The 20,282-nt window shown below is 39.1% G+C and overlaps 2 protein-coding genes across 2 annotated transcripts in view; one reads left to right on the forward strand and one right to left on the reverse strand.

Moving 5' to 3' along the window:
- mep1a.2 (meprin A, alpha (PABA peptide hydrolase), tandem duplicate 2) lies at positions 1-9,861 on the forward strand. Its single transcript, XM_061052633.1, has 14 exons — positions 1-149; positions 234-258; positions 344-397; positions 493-530; positions 607-682; positions 763-880; positions 1,082-1,257; positions 1,722-1,943; positions 3,256-3,402; positions 4,555-4,770; positions 4,986-5,432; positions 7,525-7,698; positions 7,792-7,996; positions 9,301-9,861. The coding sequence occupies exons 1-14, from the start codon at positions 87-89 to the stop codon at positions 9,449-9,451; spliced, it is 2,112 nt and encodes a 703-aa protein (XP_060908616.1). The 5' UTR covers positions 1-86; the 3' UTR covers positions 9,452-9,861.
- Positions 9,847-20,282, reverse strand: part of adgrf3b (adhesion G protein-coupled receptor F3b) — a 23,888-nt gene continuing 13,452 nt past the window's right edge. Inside the window, exons 10-17 of the mRNA XM_061052753.1 lie at positions 19,042-19,176; positions 18,678-18,877; positions 16,151-16,339; positions 13,462-14,769; positions 12,932-12,973; positions 12,116-12,145; positions 11,955-12,031; positions 9,847-10,892 (exon numbers count right to left, since the gene is read on the reverse strand). Of these exons, the coding sequence (XP_060908736.1) occupies positions 11,963-12,031; positions 12,116-12,145; positions 12,932-12,973; positions 13,462-14,769; positions 16,151-16,339; positions 18,678-18,877; positions 19,042-19,176 (1,973 nt within the window). The 3' untranslated portion in view covers positions 9,847-10,892; positions 11,955-11,962. The remainder of the gene's footprint in view (positions 10,893-11,954; positions 12,032-12,115; positions 12,146-12,931; positions 12,974-13,461; positions 14,770-16,150; positions 16,340-18,677; positions 18,878-19,041; positions 19,177-20,282) is intronic.

Below are 20,282 nucleotides of genomic sequence, written 5' to 3' on the forward strand. Positions count from 1 at the left end.
TAAACACTACGATCCTGATCAAAGTTCCCCTCCAACTGTCTTATGTGTATGTTTACACATGCATACTTTTCTGTCAGGAGGACAACATGAGTTCTAGGGACCATTGGAGGAAGATTGTTGCATTGATTGGAGTCTTTTTGTTTTTTAAGGTGGGAAACAGTGTATGTGTTAAATGTGTAACTGTACAAATTTGTCCATGGAGGAAGTTTTAACTTTCTGATCTTGTGTTCTAGGTTCAAGCGGTTCCGACAGTCTCTGGTTTGTTTCTATTCATTTTATTGATCCTAACAAAGCTTGTTTGTTTTTTTAACTTATTGGCTCTGACATTACATTTATTTTCCAGGCGATAATGCAGATGCTGGTGAACTAAGAGATGACATCCTAGAGATCAACAGAGGTTTGTTTTTAAAGCTCTTTTTACTGTTACAGCTTTGTGATCATATGTGTTATTGACTAGAGCTGAATTAATTATACGTATGTGAACATTTTCAGGCTCAAACCACTTGTTTGAGGGTGACATTGCTGGTAATGTAAGTATACTGAGAGGCTATGTGGAGATGTCTGTAAGGAACTGAAACACATATTTTCATGTTGATACTTTCACAGCCGAGCAGAAATGCAATCCTGGATGAAACAAGAAGATGGACGTTTCCCATTCCTTATATCTTAACTGATTCTTTAGGTACTACACTATGGGCAATACATTTCTTACCAATAGTTTAAACATTTGCTCATTTTGGGAATAATTCTATATTGTTTTAGAGCTCAACGCTAAAGGTGTGATCCTCCAGACTTTTGAGGAATACCGTTTGAGATCCTGCGTGGATTTTAAGCCCTATGAGGGTGAGACCAGTTACATCTCCTTCACCAAGCTGTCTGGGTGAGTTTCTGCATGGGACTTGGCAACGGGTCTGTCTGTTGTGCAACTTTATGGGAATTGTTGTCATGTAATCAGAAGGAGGCATCCAGCACCAAGGATTAGAAAATGCTGATGTGGTATAATGTTCTCGGAGCTCACAAACATCACCTTATAGGTTGAGTGTTTAATCCAATACATTTCTCATCTCATCCGAAAAATTAGATGCTGGTCGTATGTGGGAGATGATAAAAAAGGCCAGAATGTGTCCATTGGAGCCAGGTGTGACACTAAAAGTATTGTGCAGCATGAGCTCCTCCATGCTCTGGGCTTTTACCATGAACAGTCTCGCTCTGATAGGGACGATTATGTCAAAATCTGGTGGGACCAGATTGAAGAAGGTAAGTAACACTTGATTTATTTTGTAGCCATATTTTGTACTAACTCTGATCACTTTTTATTTGTAACAAGTTACATGATGCATTGGTTTTGCAATTCAAGTAATCAGTTATTATTTACCAGTGGGTATACCCTATGGAGACTGAAAAACAAGTGTACTCTGTATTCCTGTATTTACCCTGCACTACAGCACTGGATAGGACAGCCAAAGACAGATGGGAAATACAGGGAAGGGACAGTGGGGATGATATGAACCAACATAATTGACAACATTGGAGTTATTTTTATTCATGCTATGCCATTGAAACTGTTTAAAATTAAAGCATGTCCAAACTTAGCAAATGCACAGATATATACAAGAGCTTGATGGTCATGATGGTAGATAAGGCCCCATATCTGTCTCAACAAAAAAAGAGAATTCTTTGGTGGTGTAATATCTGCACAACAATGTCCTTACTCTTCACAGGGATGGAGCACAATTTCAATAAGTACGAGGATGACTTCATCACTGATATGAACACGCCCTATGATTACGAGTCCATCATGCACTACAGACCTCTGTCCTTCAACAAGAACGACAGCGTACCAACAATCACCACCACCATACCGTATTTTAATGAGGTGATTGGCCAGCGTATGGACTTTAGCGCTGTAGACATCACCAGGCTCAACCGCATGTACGACTGTGGTGAGTGTGTCCTTTTGGGCCTGTAGCGCCTGCATACATTTAGTCAGCAGTACCAAATCTACATAGTGCATCTTTAAGACTATGTCCACAACTCTGCTCTCTTCAACCTTATTAATAGCCACAGTTAGCAAACAAGCTCTTAAACAGAGCTTGGAAACATAATCATAATCAATTCAAAAATATTCTAGAAGAAAACAGACTTTGTTAGATGTGGGATTTGGATCAAGTACAAAGTGATTCATATTTCCTTTTGCATACAAAATATGATGACTTAATATAATTAAGTAAAATAAGGTAAGTAAAACTTATTGATCCCCCACTGGCGGAAAAACCTGAAATATTGGGGTGGACAGACGTGTCCTGGAATGACTGTTCTGTTCCATGACAATGAATAGACCTACTATGCATATTTAAATTCATGGTGTCATGTAAGCCCATGCAGGATGGGCATATAAATGTATGTATAACACAATAAACTCCCTGCATGCTCTACATTGATCAGCAGATAGACAGGTTAGCTATTTGCTCATGGAAGTGGTTGGAGTCTAGCAGCAGAAAGCAGGGGCGTGTCCAAAAATCCTAAACTGTGATTGGTTATTTGCCCTGTCAGAGGTGGGACTTACGTTAAAACCTGCAAAGGCTTTAATTTTCTGCATTTTTTAAAAGCTTTGATAAACTTTAAATAAAAACGTTGAACATCTATTTCATAAGACAGGTGCATAGGAAAGAAATGCACTCTGTCTGACTTGCAATGAACTAACTGGCAATGTTTCAGGACCAAAACGTTGCCAATGAATGTATTTTTGCATGTTAGACCATGCAGGAGCTTGCTGTACTTTAAATTGTGACATTGAACATAAATCTTCTTTATGTGTCATTAAAGAACTAAGCTTATGTTGCCATTATCTTGCATAAAAGAAGATCTGATTGGTGAAGTAAGAAAGGGTCAATAATTGATAGATATTTGTGTGAGTTTGTACACACAACACACTTCAGGCCACCCCAGTCCAAAATGTCTGGACACGCCCCTGGCAGAAAGTAACGTTACTCTGAGCAGTTAGTGGCAATGCTAACTTAGCTTACATTGGGTGCTCAGACTCATAACTGTAGACTATTGCCAATCTTTACTGCATGTACAAACATATTTTACATTTTAAAAGTTATAAGGTCACACTAAAGAGACATTTAAATGATAATTAAAAATCCCACTTTAATGAGTTGATACTTAAAATTCTCCAAATGAAATCAAAGCATGTGCTCATCTCTGTCTTATTCGTTTTGTTAATTTGGACTGTAACTGTCCTTTTTGCAGCCAACACACACACTCTCCTGGACCAGTGCTCCTTTGAGCTCATCAACATCTGTGGAATGATCCAAAACGAGGAGGATAACGCGGACTGGGTCCAAACACTCAGTAGTCCAGCTGATGCAGACCACACCCTGGCAGGACGCTGCAGAGGTACTAAGATGATTCTCTACATATTTGAAAAGGTTTATACGACAACAACATGTAATACAACTGATTTTGAATGCAGGTATTACTACTATTATTATTAAAATAGCATTTTTACAGTGCAGTTTAACAGTTTGTTGATATCCTGTAGTCTGATTCTCAAGACACATTTTTTTATAAAAAAAAAAAACCTAGAAGTGTACAGAGGAAAAGGTAAAACATTTGCATTAAAAATTGTTGTGGGGTGGAAAGTCTTCTGTCACTTTTTTTTAAACATCTTTTAAGATGTGATGGAAGGTACACAGTGATAGGATCCAATCTTACAGACCTAAATAAAATTATATGAAACAGATGCTATCTCTTTTCTTCATACAATACTGTACTACTATTACAGCTATTGCAACAGGGCATCAATCAATCAATCAATCAATCAATCAATCAATCAATCAATCAATCAATCAATCAATCAATCAATCAATCAATCAATCAATCAATCAATCAATATTTAAATCAATCTTTATTATATAGCTCCAATTCATAACAAATGTTTTCTCACAATAAAACAGATAAAAGACCTTACTCATTGTTATATTATCTACAAAGACCCAATGTTAATCCATCATGAGCACTAATCAACATTTAGCAAAGCAAGTATGTTTAATTGATATAGCACTTTCAACAGACAAAGGTCTGTGGGATTGGTGCTATGGCCTCAAATGCACCATTACCACGAGTCTTAAGAGGTGTCTGTGGGACAGACAGCATGTGCAGAGGGTTAGAAAGTTACAGTGGAGAGGAAACCTTGAGCAGAACCAGAGTCATGTTGAACAGGCATCTGCTGAGAGACTGTGTTGGGTTTGATAAGTGGGATAGAGGGAGATGCAGGAAGAAGGGTAGAGACAAACAGAGCAACAACAACAACAATAAATAAGATAGATTTATAGCTACAATGTCAGTAATTATGGTAGAAGTATGAGTATTAAAAGCAGTAACAACTAAGTTTGTTAATTATAGAGGTTGACTTTGAGGAGCTCTAAGTTTCACTGTAATATTTATATTAATGATAATAGGTGTAAGGCTGATATTAAGTTTGATATAATCCCAGTCATCAATTGAATTCAGTTTGAAAGTGTTCACAGATCATTGCTTGTCTTTTAGATTCCGGCTACTTCATGAGGTTTGACACGTCTTCCGGTGCAGCTGGAAGCAGTGGCTTGCTGGAGTCACGTATCCTCTACCCAAAGAGGGGCGAGCAGTGCCTGCAGTTCTTCTACAAGATGACTGGGTCAGCTTCAGACAAACTTGTGATATGGATCAGGACTGATGATGGAACAGGGGCCGTAAACAGTCTCAGAAAGATCCACACCATTTCAGGTATATGCCTCTATTTTTGACACGTTGCAGAGTTAAATGTGGTTCAGAGTAAATGTTCCTCTCTATACAGCCGATCCATTTAATGCACCATTGTAAGAATAATATTTAACACATCCTTTGGTATTTGGTAGGATATATTTCTCTCTTTAAATACATTAATATTTGACTGAAAATGTACTTAAACCCCCCATATCATCTGCATTGTTCTCTTTCAGGTGATGGAGATTCTTCCTGGAAAATTGCCCATGTGACTCTCAAGGTGACTGAGAAGTTCCGTTATATCTTCCAAGGCATCAGAGGAGCATCTGACTCCACTGGTGCCATCCTTATTGATGACATCACTCTAACGGAAACCATTTGCCCTGGTGCCGTCTGGCAAATCCGCAATTTTACTGGCATTGTAGGCAGCACGCCTCTTGCCAATCCTATTAAGAGCAAGTGTTTCTACAACTCTGAAGGCTACTCATTCGGTATCAGCATTTATCCAAATGGTAAAGAGGTTGAGTACCCAGACTATGTTGGCCTCACCATGCACCTCTGCAGTGGAGAAAATGATGCAGTGATGCAGTGGCCAGCCATAAATATGCAGGCAACGCTTGTAGTCATGGACCAGGACCCAGACGCAAAACTTCGGATGTCTTCAACGAGAAGCTTTACGACAGGTAAGCACCCTGGCATTTCACTAGCGAGATGAAAGTGTTTGTCATGGCCAGTATTGTAACACTGTTGATGTTTGGTTGTCGGCCAGTTTCTGAGATGTCGTCAGTCAGAGTATCGAAATCAACATCTTACAAATTCAGCAACATGTCAAAAACATTTCTCACATCTAACAAGAGACAGGAAAGAAACCTTGAAACACACTTACCTCACTATCAGTAATCACAGGTTTCATAAAATCAACAAGACTGAAATCAGAATTTTTACTCCTAAATCATTATTTCGTGTGGCCATTAAAGGCAGGGTTGGTAATTTTCTCCAGATACACTTTTTAAGATTTTGGTTTACATTGTCTTCAGGTCCTGACAGACATTAATAACCCATGTGCTCTGAAAAAGGGTCAAAGAAAATGTGTCATCTGTAGCATGTTGTAAGCCTGTAAAAACTTCATCCAATGTCTGCCACAAGGTACCAATCTGATGAACCAATCACGCCTCCCTGTCTTTCTTCTCGTTCTCTACCCCTTTCGTACACTAGTCCACACTCAAAGTGCGTCACCGATGACAGTTTATACTGTGATGTGCATTGGCCGTTGTGAGTAGTAAAATAGTCACGTTTTTTTTTTCACATGTATTATGATAAAGTTTAGTGTTTACTTACCGCTGAATGAGATGACAAAGTTTCTTTACAATGCAAGCGATGAGCTGAGGTCGGCTTCTAGGGCCACGGTGCTAGTATATGTAAGTCAGGGGCGTGGCTTCGAGGGAGCACAGAGGGGATGGGGTGGGTGTACTGAGGGAATGATACTTGTTTTGACAGGTTTTTCGAAAATTACCAACCTTGCCAGAAAAATGACTTTTTAATCCAAAAGGAAGTGCACAAACTTTCAAACAGTCAAGTTATCCTGACAAACAAATTAGCTAAAAACTTTATAGTGAAGCTAGACTGCAGCGTGTAGTGTTTTGGGTTGGATTTGTTCATTTTTACAAGCTTTCAGTGTCACATAAAATTAAATCCAGGGGAGCAAGTAGTATAGTGATTGGTGCGCCCATCACATGTACAGAGGCTCCAGTTCTCCAAGCAGGTGGCCTGGGTTCAAATCCAACCTGTGGCTCCCTTCAGCGTATGTAATTCCCCCCTCTCGCTCTCCCTGATTTCTGACTCTATCCACTGTCCTACCTCTAAATAAAGGCAACCCCCCCCCAAAAAAAACTTTAAAAAAAGTATTTGAATCCATTGAAGATATAAAAGTTTGATTAAAGCCTCTTACTGTTGAATATATTTTACCAGAACAGAATTATCACTATATCACAGCCCCTCTTCCACTATCATGTTTTCTGCTTATGTGTGATGTTCACCTCTGAATAATCTTGATTTGTCCTCTATAGCTGTTATCACTCACATTAAAGGTCACATATTATTTTCCTTTTCAACCAGTTAAGTAAGTCTCAGAGCTCCCCAAAACATGTGTGTGAAGTTTCTTGTTATAAATCCACTCTGATCCTGTATTTGATCATGACTATAAACCCCTCTATTTCAGCCCTGCTCAGAACAGACTGTTTCTGTAGCTTTAAATGCAAATGAGCTTTGTTTGACCACGCCCCCTCTCTGGAAGGGCTTTGGTGGCTTGGTCTTTCTCGCTCCAAGCGCTATTGTTTGTGAGAAGGAAGACTCAGAGGGCAGAACAAACACCTAGCTGTGGGGGTGTCACCCACCTGGGGGAGGGGTTACTGCCCTTTGTGATGTCGTGAAGGGAAAATCTCGGCCTGTTTGACCACACATTTTCTGAAAAGTGGAGCAGGCAAAAGACGGAGAGGATAGATTTATTTCATAATTGGGGGGTTTCGACAGACTAGGGACACATGTTATAGAAGAACATGGGAAATGTATTTTGCATAATATGTGACCTTTAAAAAAATCATCTTAAACTAAAACTCTGTTCGTTTAGATCAAACCTGTTCATTTAGATTTGTTTATCTTCACATCATGACAGTAAACTGATATCTTGTTTAAACAGCTAATGTGTGACATTTGTTGAAAATATGAAAATATCTGGACAAAAGCATAACACGTTTAATTTTGACTGTTCTCACTCAGATACTGATGCCCGCTGGAACAGACCGACAGCTGATTCAGGAGCGCTGTTTGACGAGAGCTGTCAGTGTTATCGTGGTAAGGACTTTGGCTGGAGCACGTTCATATCTCACAAGCATCTGCAAAGGAGGAGCTTCCTTAAAAACGATGACCTCATCATCACTGCTGACTTTACTGGTGAGAAATATCAGCGTCCTTTTTTTTCTTTATATTCAAATCTTACCAAGTTATTATATATTTCACATTTTCAATCACCTGTTCATTTGTTAGATTTGACCCACCTGATAAAGACAGAGGTGCCTGTCAAACCAGTCTTATCAAGTGAGGACACCACAGCCGAGAAGAAAGCTGGCGAGATGGAAAGGAAACCTGAGGCTCCCATACGCAGAGAAGCACGGGCTGTCAACCCATGTCATCCCAACCCTTGTTTTAATGGAGGCTTGTGCGTGGAGACGGAAGGAGCAGCCTCATGCAGGTGTGTGTTTGTATTTCTATGGTGTTAAGTGATTAGTGTTTCAAAATATATGGGACTATTCGAATTACTTATACTTTAATATGGGTAAATACTCAATTATGATTGGCTAAAGAGTGTTGCATGGGTGTCCATGAACTTTTGATATATGAATACCTATGGAAGTAGTTCCAGTTAAAACAACCTGTTTACTGTTTCAAATGAGTGTTCTGCAGAGGGTATCTAAGATGAGCAACCACAGCAACAGAGACTCAGCTAGTCAAAGGTCAAGAAGGAAAAAGCTATCCTGTTGTTTTTCCTAAAGGTAAAATATAATGTTAGCTTCTCTAGGCTTGAGTTAGGTACGAGAATATTCCTATTTTGTGGATAGATGCACATGTAGATTCTTTAGTACCTGTAAATGATTTATTTGACATTTTGAAAAGCCGTCTTATTCCCTTCCAGAGCATAGCCTTAGAGCTAGGAGAATAGTTGCTCTCTTAAGAATTTGAAATAAACACAAGGTCAAACGTGACCAAAGAGTAAACAAACGTGATGATCAAGTGAAATGTGGCTAGTTGTTAAGCTAACTGGTAGATCCATTGCTGTAATAATTTCTGTCCAACTCCTTTCCTCGTCAGTTCGGTTGTGGTTTATGTTTTACAGCACATGTTGTATAAACACTCGTGTTGTTGCCACAAATCAACAAGTTGCTCCTCTAATTCTGACATCCTTCTAACTTGATGCTTTCTATTTGCTGTCGTCACCATGGTTGTGTTTGTCGTGCTTCCTGCGTCAGCTTGCTTCCCTCCTATTGGCTTGTGTTCTGTTCAACATGACAGCCCCAGAGTGCGTGCTCAGCCTTCCTCGGCGTTCCCCTCCTCACAATGGGATTTCTGATCTGTGAATATAATATGTTAAATATCTACAATTTCAAACCACAGTGGCCACTGTTAATTTGAACAGATCGGGGAGGGTAAAATCACTCTGAACACACATTACTCCGCAGGAACATCTAGCAAGATAATATTTGGAACAGTCAGATAATCCGAAATTGGTTAACATGGGTCCGCAGGGGGGAATAGGGCCCAGAATTGTCATGATTATCTTGTAGACTGTACCCTGCTTTAAGTAAAGCCAGAGGAGGAAGTTTACCACCTAAAATATGTCAAATTAATTCATGACTAAAATACATTAATCATATTTTGAGGTTGAGGTTTATTGCCCTCTTACAAGGCAGTCAGGATATTTAGGTGTTTTTATTTGTGTGTAGTCTACAGCTTCAGGTCATATTTTTTACATTAAAACTTCTGTTCTCTGCTTCTTAGGTGTGCATCAACACAGACCATCTACTACACCGGCCGAAGCTGTGAGGAACCGAACATAGACAGAAGCATTTTGGGAGCTCTGATTGGTGGTGCGTCGGGGACCATTGTACTGACACTTGCTATCTTCACTGTCATTAGGAGAGCTCAGTGAAGCTCATTTCAGTGGAATCATGTGTTAGTCTCCATTTTAAAGCACTTAAATCACTGTGTCTGTACTGGAGAGTGATGTACCAACAGGCTCATTTTGACATGATCTTCTGAGATATCTATGTGTCTCTCAATGAACCAGTCTCTACAATGCATCAGAAAACGTTTACCTGTCAGCAGTCAGTGTAGTAAATGTAGTAAACAACAATATCTTAAGCTTGCATAAGAGGATTTAAAGAAGACTGGGACCACAACAGACCTGACCCCTGTGATGTGTTTCCTATGCTTGTTTTTCATTTGTACACTGAAGGAAATCATCATTGATAATTCAATCTTATGAGGAAACATATATAGTTCTGATGGAAATTTCTCAAGCATGCAAAGTCATGAACAATAAAAGACAATATATTCTTCTCTTTTATTTTATTTATACATATTGTTTTACACGAAAACTTATTTAGCTACATAGTCACACACATATTACAGGTAATGGTTCATGTCGCTTTCCTTTAAAGGAAGAATGTGCGGCTTTTTTGATCCAGTAGATGTCGCCCTTGAAGACCAGCATGAAACCAAAACAAACTGAAGCTGTTTGCCCACACCTCCGCCATACCTAAGCCTCCACTCTCCTGCAGCGACCCAAAGGAGTCGAGCGAAATTAGCAGGCAAAATTTTCCTTGGCTTGATCAGCAAATTGTCTCTGGCCTGCATCAGTTTGTTGGCAGGCTAATGTTAGCGCTCTTTGGTTAGCTCGGAGTCGTAGCTTCACATTGCTCGCAAATTGACATGGAATGACTGTGCTCTAAAAATGTTAACGTTTCATCTAAATAAGCCAAATATATGCAAGGAGAGGAGTCGATCCGTCCATGTAAAAACACAGGTACAACAAAAAACACAGTCAGCAGGACTCTCGCTTCTCACTCATTGCAGACAGTCAGGATTCAGCGAGACATTTACAGAGGATATACTGGATTTCTGATGTATTTATGTGTATAGTGTCGCACATTCCTACTTTAAACAAAATGATCAAACCTAGCCAAATGTATTTAAAAAAACGTATATATATATTATATAATCAGGATTTACAATCTACCGCCTATTATTGTGTTTTATTTTTTGGTACTTAAAAGAAATATGGAAAAACAAGCATCTGCTAAACCTAAAAAAAAACAAGGATGCATTCAAAGGTATACATGAACAATATTCACGTCTCCTTGGAGCAATATTTGATTTAATGAGACAGATTAAGAGCTACTACTAGTATCAATAACAGTAATGGTCACAGCCATCAAATAAATAAATATGGTCAAAAGGTAAGGATTCTACCTTAGTACAAACGTCTTAGTACAACCAATCTTCACCTGTGTAATCCACAAAGAAACTTCACTATCATTTAACAAAAGGTGGAGCTGCACACAGGTACGATGCTGTTTTGGTCCCAAAACCTGAAATGGAAACATGGCCCAGTATTTAGAACATTCATTGACTTGTTGAACAAATTCACAAATATTTTCTGGTCATACTGAACCGCCCCACAATGCATTGCTCTTTTTGTAAATACTTTTATTTAAAAAAATGTCTACTTGAGTAATGATATTTGAACTCTAGAGTCACCTAACACCACAAGGCTGTCAATGAATACTGACTGAACACCCACATTATATATGTCGATGACACTTACTTCTCAGATTTGCAATGTTTTGGGGGAATAATGTGGAAGACCTTTAAACATGGGACACATGGTTGTTATACAGTTCTGTCATGATCGGATCGACCGACTGTAAAGGGTTTGAGCCAGAATGCAAAGAGCCAAATTTTCTTCCAGGTCCGGCACTACTCACATGACTCAAAGGTGGAATTATTTTACAGATGGGATGAATGTGATACTCTGCCTCAATCTTTAGTACTACAACTGTTAGATAATATTAAGTTCTTTGATAGAAGGTTAAACTATGTACAAACTTAAATGAGTTTACTATCACTGACAAATTGCACTGTAGAAAGACATCTAAGGATCATCTAATGTAATCGCTAGTGTTTTGAATTGGCGACCACTTTACGTCTCTGACTCTATGGAGATAGTGGCAAATTCTTGTAGGTTAGAATATGATATCCCAGAAATTTAGTAAAACTGCAGACATTAACCCTCCATTATTGCTAAATTGGGTTTACCATGTTTATATGTACAGTAAGATTCATTGCAATGGAAAATTAAGAAAAACAATTTAAAGGTAAAGGTTACTTTGTGTTGGTATTGTAACTCTTAATCTCTTAACTCTTAATAAATTTACTCTCAAGTCTCACAGCTCTTCAGTCTCCATTGCCCTTTGTTTGGAGAAATAAGTATGTTTGCATACTGAACTAATATAGGAAGCTTGCAATCGTTAAACTAAACATTAGAAAGAGTAACTTCACATGTGTGGGTTATACATCAGCAGGTCTGTACAGGTGCAGTTGCAGCAACCCCAGCACAGTAAAGAAAATAAAGTTAATGAGATAAAACTGACCTCAGTCTTCATTTGTCTTTGGTGTACGTGGTGGAAGTCAGATTCTTCATGCTCTCACTTTTTCCTTTTGATTTGGCCTGATGGTAGAAGCAAACACAGTAATGAAGCATGTTTTCATCAGTTCACAGTGTAATCCTGGAAGACCATGTTGTTAAACTCACCATTATGAGCTTAAACATTTCCTCTCGGACCTGTTCAAAATAACAGAGACAGATTGCTGTGATATTTAATCTGAATATCATTTAGCTTAAAGGAGCAACATGTAAGTTATCTACTGAATTGAATCATAACATGACCTTACTACATCATCAGACATTAAGGAAACATACTATGTTGAAGTGCTGGCTTCTCTGACACCAATGCAGCAGTCAGTATGTCCTCCTTCTAAGTTTAAATTCTGGTCCTGAATGCTCTGTTTTTGTTTTGACCAGAGAAGTAGGCGGTTTTATGACCCCCACACACAGCTGTTTTGAACGCTCTTTGGTTTGCAAACGGCAAACCAACAGGTGTTGCAGCGATTGCTGAGCTATAACTGATTCTAATTGACTTAAAAAGCCTCTGCATTTTTCTAATAAACTCCATGAGCAGAAACGTGGTCAAACAAGGATAAATATTAGAAATGCTTTCATAAAATGGAGAGAGGTTAGAACGCAGAAAGGTTTCAAGACTGATGCAGAGCTGGATAAACACTGAAGCTTCAGTGTCTGGAGCTAGTCAACCTGTGTGCACATCGACTCTAGAGAGGAGGGGGCGGGGGGAGACAGCTCTCTACAATGTTTAGAAAGTTGGACTGCAGTATTGATTTTAAACACTAGGTGTCAGAGTTACATATTGCTCCTTTAAGTGTATTTATTATCTTAAGGCTATTTATAGATTTTGAGTATTTCCATGCTAATGACAAGTAGCAATTTTAGATATTTTCAACTCATCTGTGATTCGTATTCATTAATAACTAAGGGGTGAAATGTCAAACATACCTTCTGCTCTGCAAAAACCCCTGTAAGCAGAAGGAAAAGGCCCTGCAACAGAAGAAATGTCAAATATAGTAACTGTTCTTATGCATATACTTTTTTGTAAAGCATTTATATACAATAATCCTTAGCTGTTTGTGTCCAGTGACATTATTTTGTAACAACTAATTTAGGCCAGTGTTCAAGACTACATTCTTTGGGTAAAGGCAGCAAAAGCACTGGCTCAGAATTTAGTTCTTAAAGGAGAATGGTATCAACGTTAAAATATATGTACCACTTTCTAATTCTTTTATTGAATTACAAACAACACAATCATACAACTGAGCCCCTCAGTCATCTTATTTTGTTCTATGCATTCTTCTTGTCCAAACTTATAGCCTACAATACAACTTTGCAATTGTCAGATGGGGTTGAGATTTGGATTGTTTATGCTGGATGTGACTGATGTAGTCTTGAACTGGTAGCCTCAAGAAGCAACAAGGATCTCCACACCACAAGAAACTCTTCATTTTCAAAAAGTATTATATTCAAAGTACCTGGAAGGAATTGAGGATGGTGAAGCTGTAGATAGCAACTTGAAAGAAGGGGCCCTTCTCATCCAACATGAGCTGTGCAAATCCAATAATCCATGTCAATCCAAAAACAGGGGTTAGAAAAACGACGACTTTAATGATGCTTTTGACTGTCTCCTTGTCATCAGCCTTGCTTTTGTCAGGGACAGAGGACTTCACCAGAGTGATCATGACGACCACCATGGAAAAAAGGTTTGCCAAAATAATGGTTCCCACAGGGAGGAGGAAAGCATGTATGGAGCCCACCAAGAGACTTTTAAAAACCAGCCAACATGTTTTACGAGAGTAGTAGGACGTATTGGTGTATTTGCTATAGACATAGCTGCAACCCACTATAACTATTGGGCAAACATAGCCTACAATGCTGGAGAGGAACATAAAGACTCTTTTCCTCAGTGGGCTGAAGACAAAGATGAGCTGGTGAACAAGCATGACACTCATGCACAGCATCCAGCTGAACATGGCTAAGAAAAACAGGTGTTTACAGATGGTCAAAATTAGGCACCAGTCATCACTGAGACTCTTAGGAGAGCTAGAAGCCAGAAAACAGCAGTCAGCAAGCAAGAGAAACACAGCAATGTTCACCAGGGCTGTGTGACGGAAAAGTGAGAGGTTTGACTTGACTACAGCCGACCACACCAAAGACTCAACGGTAAGAAAGATCAGCAAAGAGCAGATGGACACACCCAGGCCCACATTGGTAATGATATCTAGAGTGTCACTAGATATATCACCCTTTGCCATGAGGACAGAAAATGAAGTCAGGTGATTGCACTGGCAGAATGTGCGGTTCCCATCGTTTGTTGTTTTTAAAGTGCATCCAGCCTCTGACCAGTTTTTATCTGTGGTGTTCCAGAAGACACATAAACGTTTAGTAAGGTCCTGCCGTTCTGCAGGGAAGTCCAGTACTATTTCTAAAGATGAATCACTGTTGTTCTCTAGTGTGGCTGATACTAAGAGGCTGGAATGTTCACTTTCGCGAAAGTTGTTTCTCAATTTATCCGTTAGATTTTTCACAGCAAGAGTTTTGACTTTCCCACTGGACATGTTCAGATTCAGACTGACGTCAAAAGAAGGCACACTACAGTTTGAACTGGAGCAGATTTTGAGCTGTATGTTTTCACTATTGATTCCATCGCTCGTGTTGGCTCTGATATTCTTCACCAGATTCTCAACAGACTGAAGGTAAGTCGATGACATATCATGGACAATAGTATTGTTAACCCCATTCCAGCTTGAGCTCAACATGTTGCTTGCTGCGTGAATAAAATCCTGAAATAGAAGAATAAAACAAATCATTAGTAAGGTACATTTAGTAAATCCATGGCTTCTTTCAGCTTAGATTATAGTTCTTCACTGTAAGCATTGTCCAGCTCAACAGTGGGAGCATCTCATTGCATATTTGAACACAATGACTTGGGTGCAGGGGTAGAGTCGGTCATCTCTCAACCCCGGCGATTGGGAGTTCAATCCCCAGCTTCTGCAGCCTCATGTTCGATGTGTCCTTGGGCAAGATACTTAACCCCAAGTTGCTACCGCTGTTTCATTGGCGGTGAATTAATGTGTATGGATGGGGTTAGCTAAGACTGAATGCCACTTTACATAGCAGCCTCTGCTCAGAGTGTGAATGGGTAAGTGTAACCTGCGATTTTAAAGTGCTTTAAGTAGTCAGAACTCAGAAGACTAGAAAAGCGCTGTACAAGCTCAAGTCCATTTCCCATTTGCTTGCCACAGCATGGATTTACCAATCTCAATATACTTAATTATTAGCAAAGAACAGTGGAGAAAAAATGTAGCCTGCAGTTTATGTTTATCAAGGCTTTTTTTTTTTGCTGGTTACACTGACACCCATACCTGTTGGCATTTTTTAGATATCATGTCAACAACAATACAACTATCATGATAAATGGTTAATGGCTTGTGTAGCGCTTTTCTAGTGTCATTACTACTCAAAGTGCTTTTTATTCTGCAGGTCACACCTACCCATTCACATGCCACTGATGCAGCAGCAGAATCAACTCGGGGTTAAGTGTCTTGCCCAAGGACACATTAACATGTGGTTGCAGGAGCTGGGGATTGAATCCCAGACCTTCTGGTTGAGAGACGACTGACTCGACCACCCTCATCAGACTCCCTGTCCTGGTTAAAACTTAGCTTCAGTTTTGTTCACAAGCACCATCATTTGTAGCCATACATAATTCAAGTGCACACCACCTTTGTGTGACCTTAAATAAGATTGTCTGTAAAAGCAGTCAATGAACATTATAATCATCACTATAGTAATGATGGGGTTACATTTGCTGACTGGGGCTCAACCCTGACATATAGGGCAACACCATTTGGTGATGTGTGGAGACAATCTTTAGCTGTTCCGCAGGACAGTGATTAGAGTTATTTATCTAGATGAGTTTCTTCTTCTTACTTTCTGGAGAGAGGAAGCTGTGTTACATTCACATCTGTAGAGTTAAGGCTTAAAAACACATTTAGAACAGTCAAAATGTATATCTATCTTTATATTGAATTAAGTTATCGATTACAAGATAAAACTGACTTTTTACAGTGGTGTCCTGCTATGGCAGCCCTCAACGCTATAGAAGCCATCAAATCTTCACATCTTATACTAGAAAGGTAATAATAGTTAACAGGAGCTTACATCAAAGATTTCCTCATTCAAAACAACGTTCTCTGATGCTCTGGCCATCTTCTCAAGAATGTCGATGGAAGCGTTAATGTTCGCCATGGTTTCAGTGGAGTCTGAGTAACCACCTGCTGAGTTGTTCTTCAGCTGTGCAAATATATTCAGGGCCTCCTCCTGGCTGGCTCCTAGTCCCTTCTGAAAGTTCTAGAAACAAAACCAATAAAAATATAAATAAATCTGTAAGATTGTATGGAAAGCACAATAATTACTGTTAATGTATGCCACATACATTGTAGATAAATCGGCATTATTGGCAGGTGTTTAAGCGATGGAAGCAGGCAAGCGAACTGGTTCAGATATAACTGATTCTACCCAACCTAAAAAGCCTCTGTATGTTTCTAATAAGCTTGTTGACATAGAAATGTGGTACAAACGGGATAAATATTGGAGATGGAGTTACTATGAAGGTATTATTGGTGCAAAAGTCCTGTGCACCTGTGAAATTTTTTTTTGTAGTCACAGAGAAAAATGCTTTAGATTTTTTTCTCTCCCACAAATACAACACAACAGTTACACCTTCTCAAATTCTTCATTGCAGGTGCACAAATCCTATTCTACGAATCACAAATTCTATTTTACAAATCACAAATCCTATTTTACGAATCACAAATTAAGAAACTCATACGCTCACTTTTTGCTACAGTTGTTGCAGTGAATATGGTGCAAAACATTTGAAGTCATGCAATGAGAGTTGCACACCTGTAAAATACTTTGTCACAAATACTTTTTTTTTCTTGGATATTTTTCTAGCACAAACACAAATCGATAACTACAACTGCTTGAATCTGCTGCTACGAGTCTCAAATGCTGGTTTTCTGGTCACAAATTACAAGTTGGCCCCGCCCCTACCGCTACAGGTATACAAATCACTTATGCTCCACATTTACTGAGATATTTGGTGCAAAAGTCATCTGTGTATCTGTAGAGCTAGTGGGGACGGGAGTTTGCCTTGACCACTCCCCAAACGAATTTCATTGGTTCCCCCACTGTTTCTTCTTCTGAGTTTTCATCAGCTTTAAACCAGAAAGCTAACGTTTTAGCGAGATTTAAAGTCAATAACTTGGCGTAGTATTAACAAACAGTAAATATAATTTGATCGTATGTTTAACAACAATACTATTTAGCTATCCAGCCATCCTATTATCCCCAAATCAATAACAAGATTTTCACGAACATGAGTAGGCTATTGTCAGCCGCAGCCTTATGTAACTCACAGATGTAACTACGTGGACTAAGCGTGTTGCATACTCTAACGATGTACTAATGATGTTCCGTACGGATGACCCTTTTTCGCTGATTTCTGAATAAATACTTTCAGGCCATGAACAAAATGTATATGTGTGTCATCTTCAGTTCCCCCTTTTTCGGGAAGAAACTGTCCCGACTTCAGCTTGAGAGGGGAGATGACTAGAGTAGTGAAAATTTTGACTTAATTTATGCTTCTATGCATGAAATGATTATTATATTATCTCGAGTTGTTAAATATATTACCTTGTTTTGAATTAATGCTTAGAAATTGTCATTTTCAACATCAAAGCCGGGCGATGGCCGCTAGGCGTCACTTTCAGACCATGCAAGTCTGTCAACACTACAGTCTATGGTCAATACAGACTCTGTTTGCATATCAATGATGATGTTACAGCAGTGTCATTTAATAAAGGCAATGATGTGTCAGTAAAAATAAATAAGCAGATATTATTTCATTCGTTTTGTGACATTTTTCGCCGTTATGCGCTCTGTCACCTTTGGTCGCTTGTACAGAACTATATATAGTGAATGGGATGTGAGATATTACAGTCGCCATCCCGTGGTGCTCAGAGGATGAGGCACTGAGGGACTAAGCCACAAGATACAACATAGGCTACTCATGAATTATGTGCCGCATCCCCACTACCAGTGCCTGAAGTATGATATATTTTCAATTTTTATTTATTTTTATTTTTTCCTGCAGTTTCCTGCAGCTGGAGCAAAAAAACTGCCAGCGGGTCTGTTTCTCCCCCAGCGCGCAGTAGAGGGAAGATCTGCTAAATGAACACTTATTTTCCAATCGCTGTTTTGTCACTTGACATTTATTAAGTCACGGTTTGAGGTTCAAGCCGTGCATCACTCATACTCTCTATGCTGTAAAGCAAATAGTCTGGTACTTTTTATAACGTTTGGTATGACTATCCCTGTGTCCACCTAGCGTTTTTTCCGGGCAGAAAAGTGCTGGCTGTGCGCTCTGGAGTATTTGCATGAAGCGGATATTGATATGCAAACAGTCTGTATTGACCATATCGGCATTGATGTTGAAAATGACAATTTCTAAGCATTAATTCAAAACAAGGTAATATATTTAACAACTCAAGATAATATAATAATCATTTCATGCATAGAAGCATAAATTTTTTTTTTGCACCAATAATACCTTCATAAGTTACCTTTGCACAGCAATCTGAGTACACCATTATTAAAGGGTCATGAGGTGTAACAGCAAACTCACATCTGCAGCCGATACAATTTTGTTTAACTCTTGGTTGACACAGTAGTAAAACACAGGCTGCCAGGAACGGCCTTGACAAGTGCGTGACTTATAGCCAGTCGTGCCTTCTGGACATGTTCGGTTAATGGCTGTGTCATCATATGGGGTCTTTGGCCAGAAATCTCCATCAAGCCAATCGTCTGGGCAAGATCCTGAACCCACTGAGAGAAAAAGAGAGTCATTCATTAATTCAAGACCCAATGCAATTAAATGAACAAAGACAATCTTACAAAGTGATGATTTCTTCTAAAACTAAAGTCTGAGTTTAAAATAAGGCACGTTTGTTAGAATTGAAAGAATGTATAATCCTGTATGAATTAGTTACCGTAAATTACTGGGATTTTCACTTCGGCCTTCTTTGCTTGATTCCTGGAGTTTAAAAAAGTGACAGTGACAGATTGTTCATCGGCGTCTTTTTTGCAAGAGATACGAGCAGTGAAAGAGAACAACCGGTCATCTCCTGTAAAGATAGAGCAAATTTTGTTGTAGTGTTAGTTCAGTTAATTTCAGTAACATCTTGTCTCAAAACATTGCAGAAAAATTAGTCCATTCATGCTTCTAGGTTAGGTTGAATTAACCTAACTGCTCTAATAAGTCTAAAAACTTCCAAATCACTGAAGCACTTGAACTATTAGAACTAGGAGATTGTTTCTCTGCTATATTTGCTTATCTATAATGGGTACATATTAATACTAGAATAGCACTCAAAGGTCTTCATCTCTGTAGGGACCAGCACATTAAAGGTCACATATGATACAAAATAAACTTTACCATGTTTTTCTAACATTAATATGTGTCCATATTCTGTCAACAAACCCCCCAAGTATGAGATAAGTCCATCTTCTCTGTCTTTTGCCTGCTCCACTTTTAAGATATGATAACATTTTATTGTCCGTTTGCATTACAAGCTCAGAAATCGTCGCATCACAATCAAATCACATCACACTCAAAAGACCGAACATGAAAACAGCACGAGTTACAATTAAAATCATAGCTCAGGAGTGACATAAATATTATGTACGTAGATTGTCCATGAAAAAGTTAAAGTGCTCACAGTCCATGTGCAGCACAGGTCAGGTTTTTCAGCAGTGATATGGAGGCACCCTGAAACACCTCCCAGAGGGCAGGAGCTGATTCTCCTCATATAGGACATGAGAAGGGTCGGAGGCTATCTTCCCAGCCAGTCTGAAGTTGTGCTTAGTGCAGCTCAAGAGGAAAGAGTGCTATCAGAAAATGTGTGCTCAAACAGGCCGTTTGGAGATTTTCCCTTCATGACATCACAAAGGGCAATAACCCTTTCCCCAGGTGGGTGACAATCCAACAGTTAGGTGTTTGTTCTGCTCTTTGAGTCTGCCTTCTCACTGTAAACAATTAAAGTGGCCTAAGCCACCAAAGCCCTTCCAGAGAGGGGACACAGCTCATTTACATTTAAAGCTACAGACACACAAACAGCCTGTTCTGAGCAGGGTAACAGAGGGGTTTATAGTCATGATAAAAAGAGTGGATTCTTAACAAGAAACTTCATAGACTTATTTAAACTAGTTGAAAACTAAGATAATATATGAC

The sequence above is a fragment of the Labrus mixtus genome, chromosome 12 (genome assembly GCF_963584025.1).
Source record: "Labrus mixtus chromosome 12, fLabMix1.1, whole genome shotgun sequence".
Classification (NCBI taxonomy): Eukaryota; Metazoa; Chordata; class Actinopteri; order Labriformes; family Labridae; genus Labrus; species Labrus mixtus.

Bases quoted from the DNA above. Each gene is read 5' to 3' on its own strand.
- mep1a.2 (XM_061052633.1), top strand. From the start codon at position 87: ATGAGTTCTAGGGACCATTGGAGGAAGATTGTTGCATTGATTGGAGTC. The intron at 150-233 runs GTGGGAAACAGT...CTTGTGTTCTAG, and splicing joins GAGTCTTTTTGTTTTTTAAG to GTTCAAGCGGTTCCGACAGT. The intron at 531-606 runs GTAAGTATACTG...ATACTTTCACAG, and splicing joins AGGGTGACATTGCTGGTAAT to CCGAGCAGAAATGCAATCCT.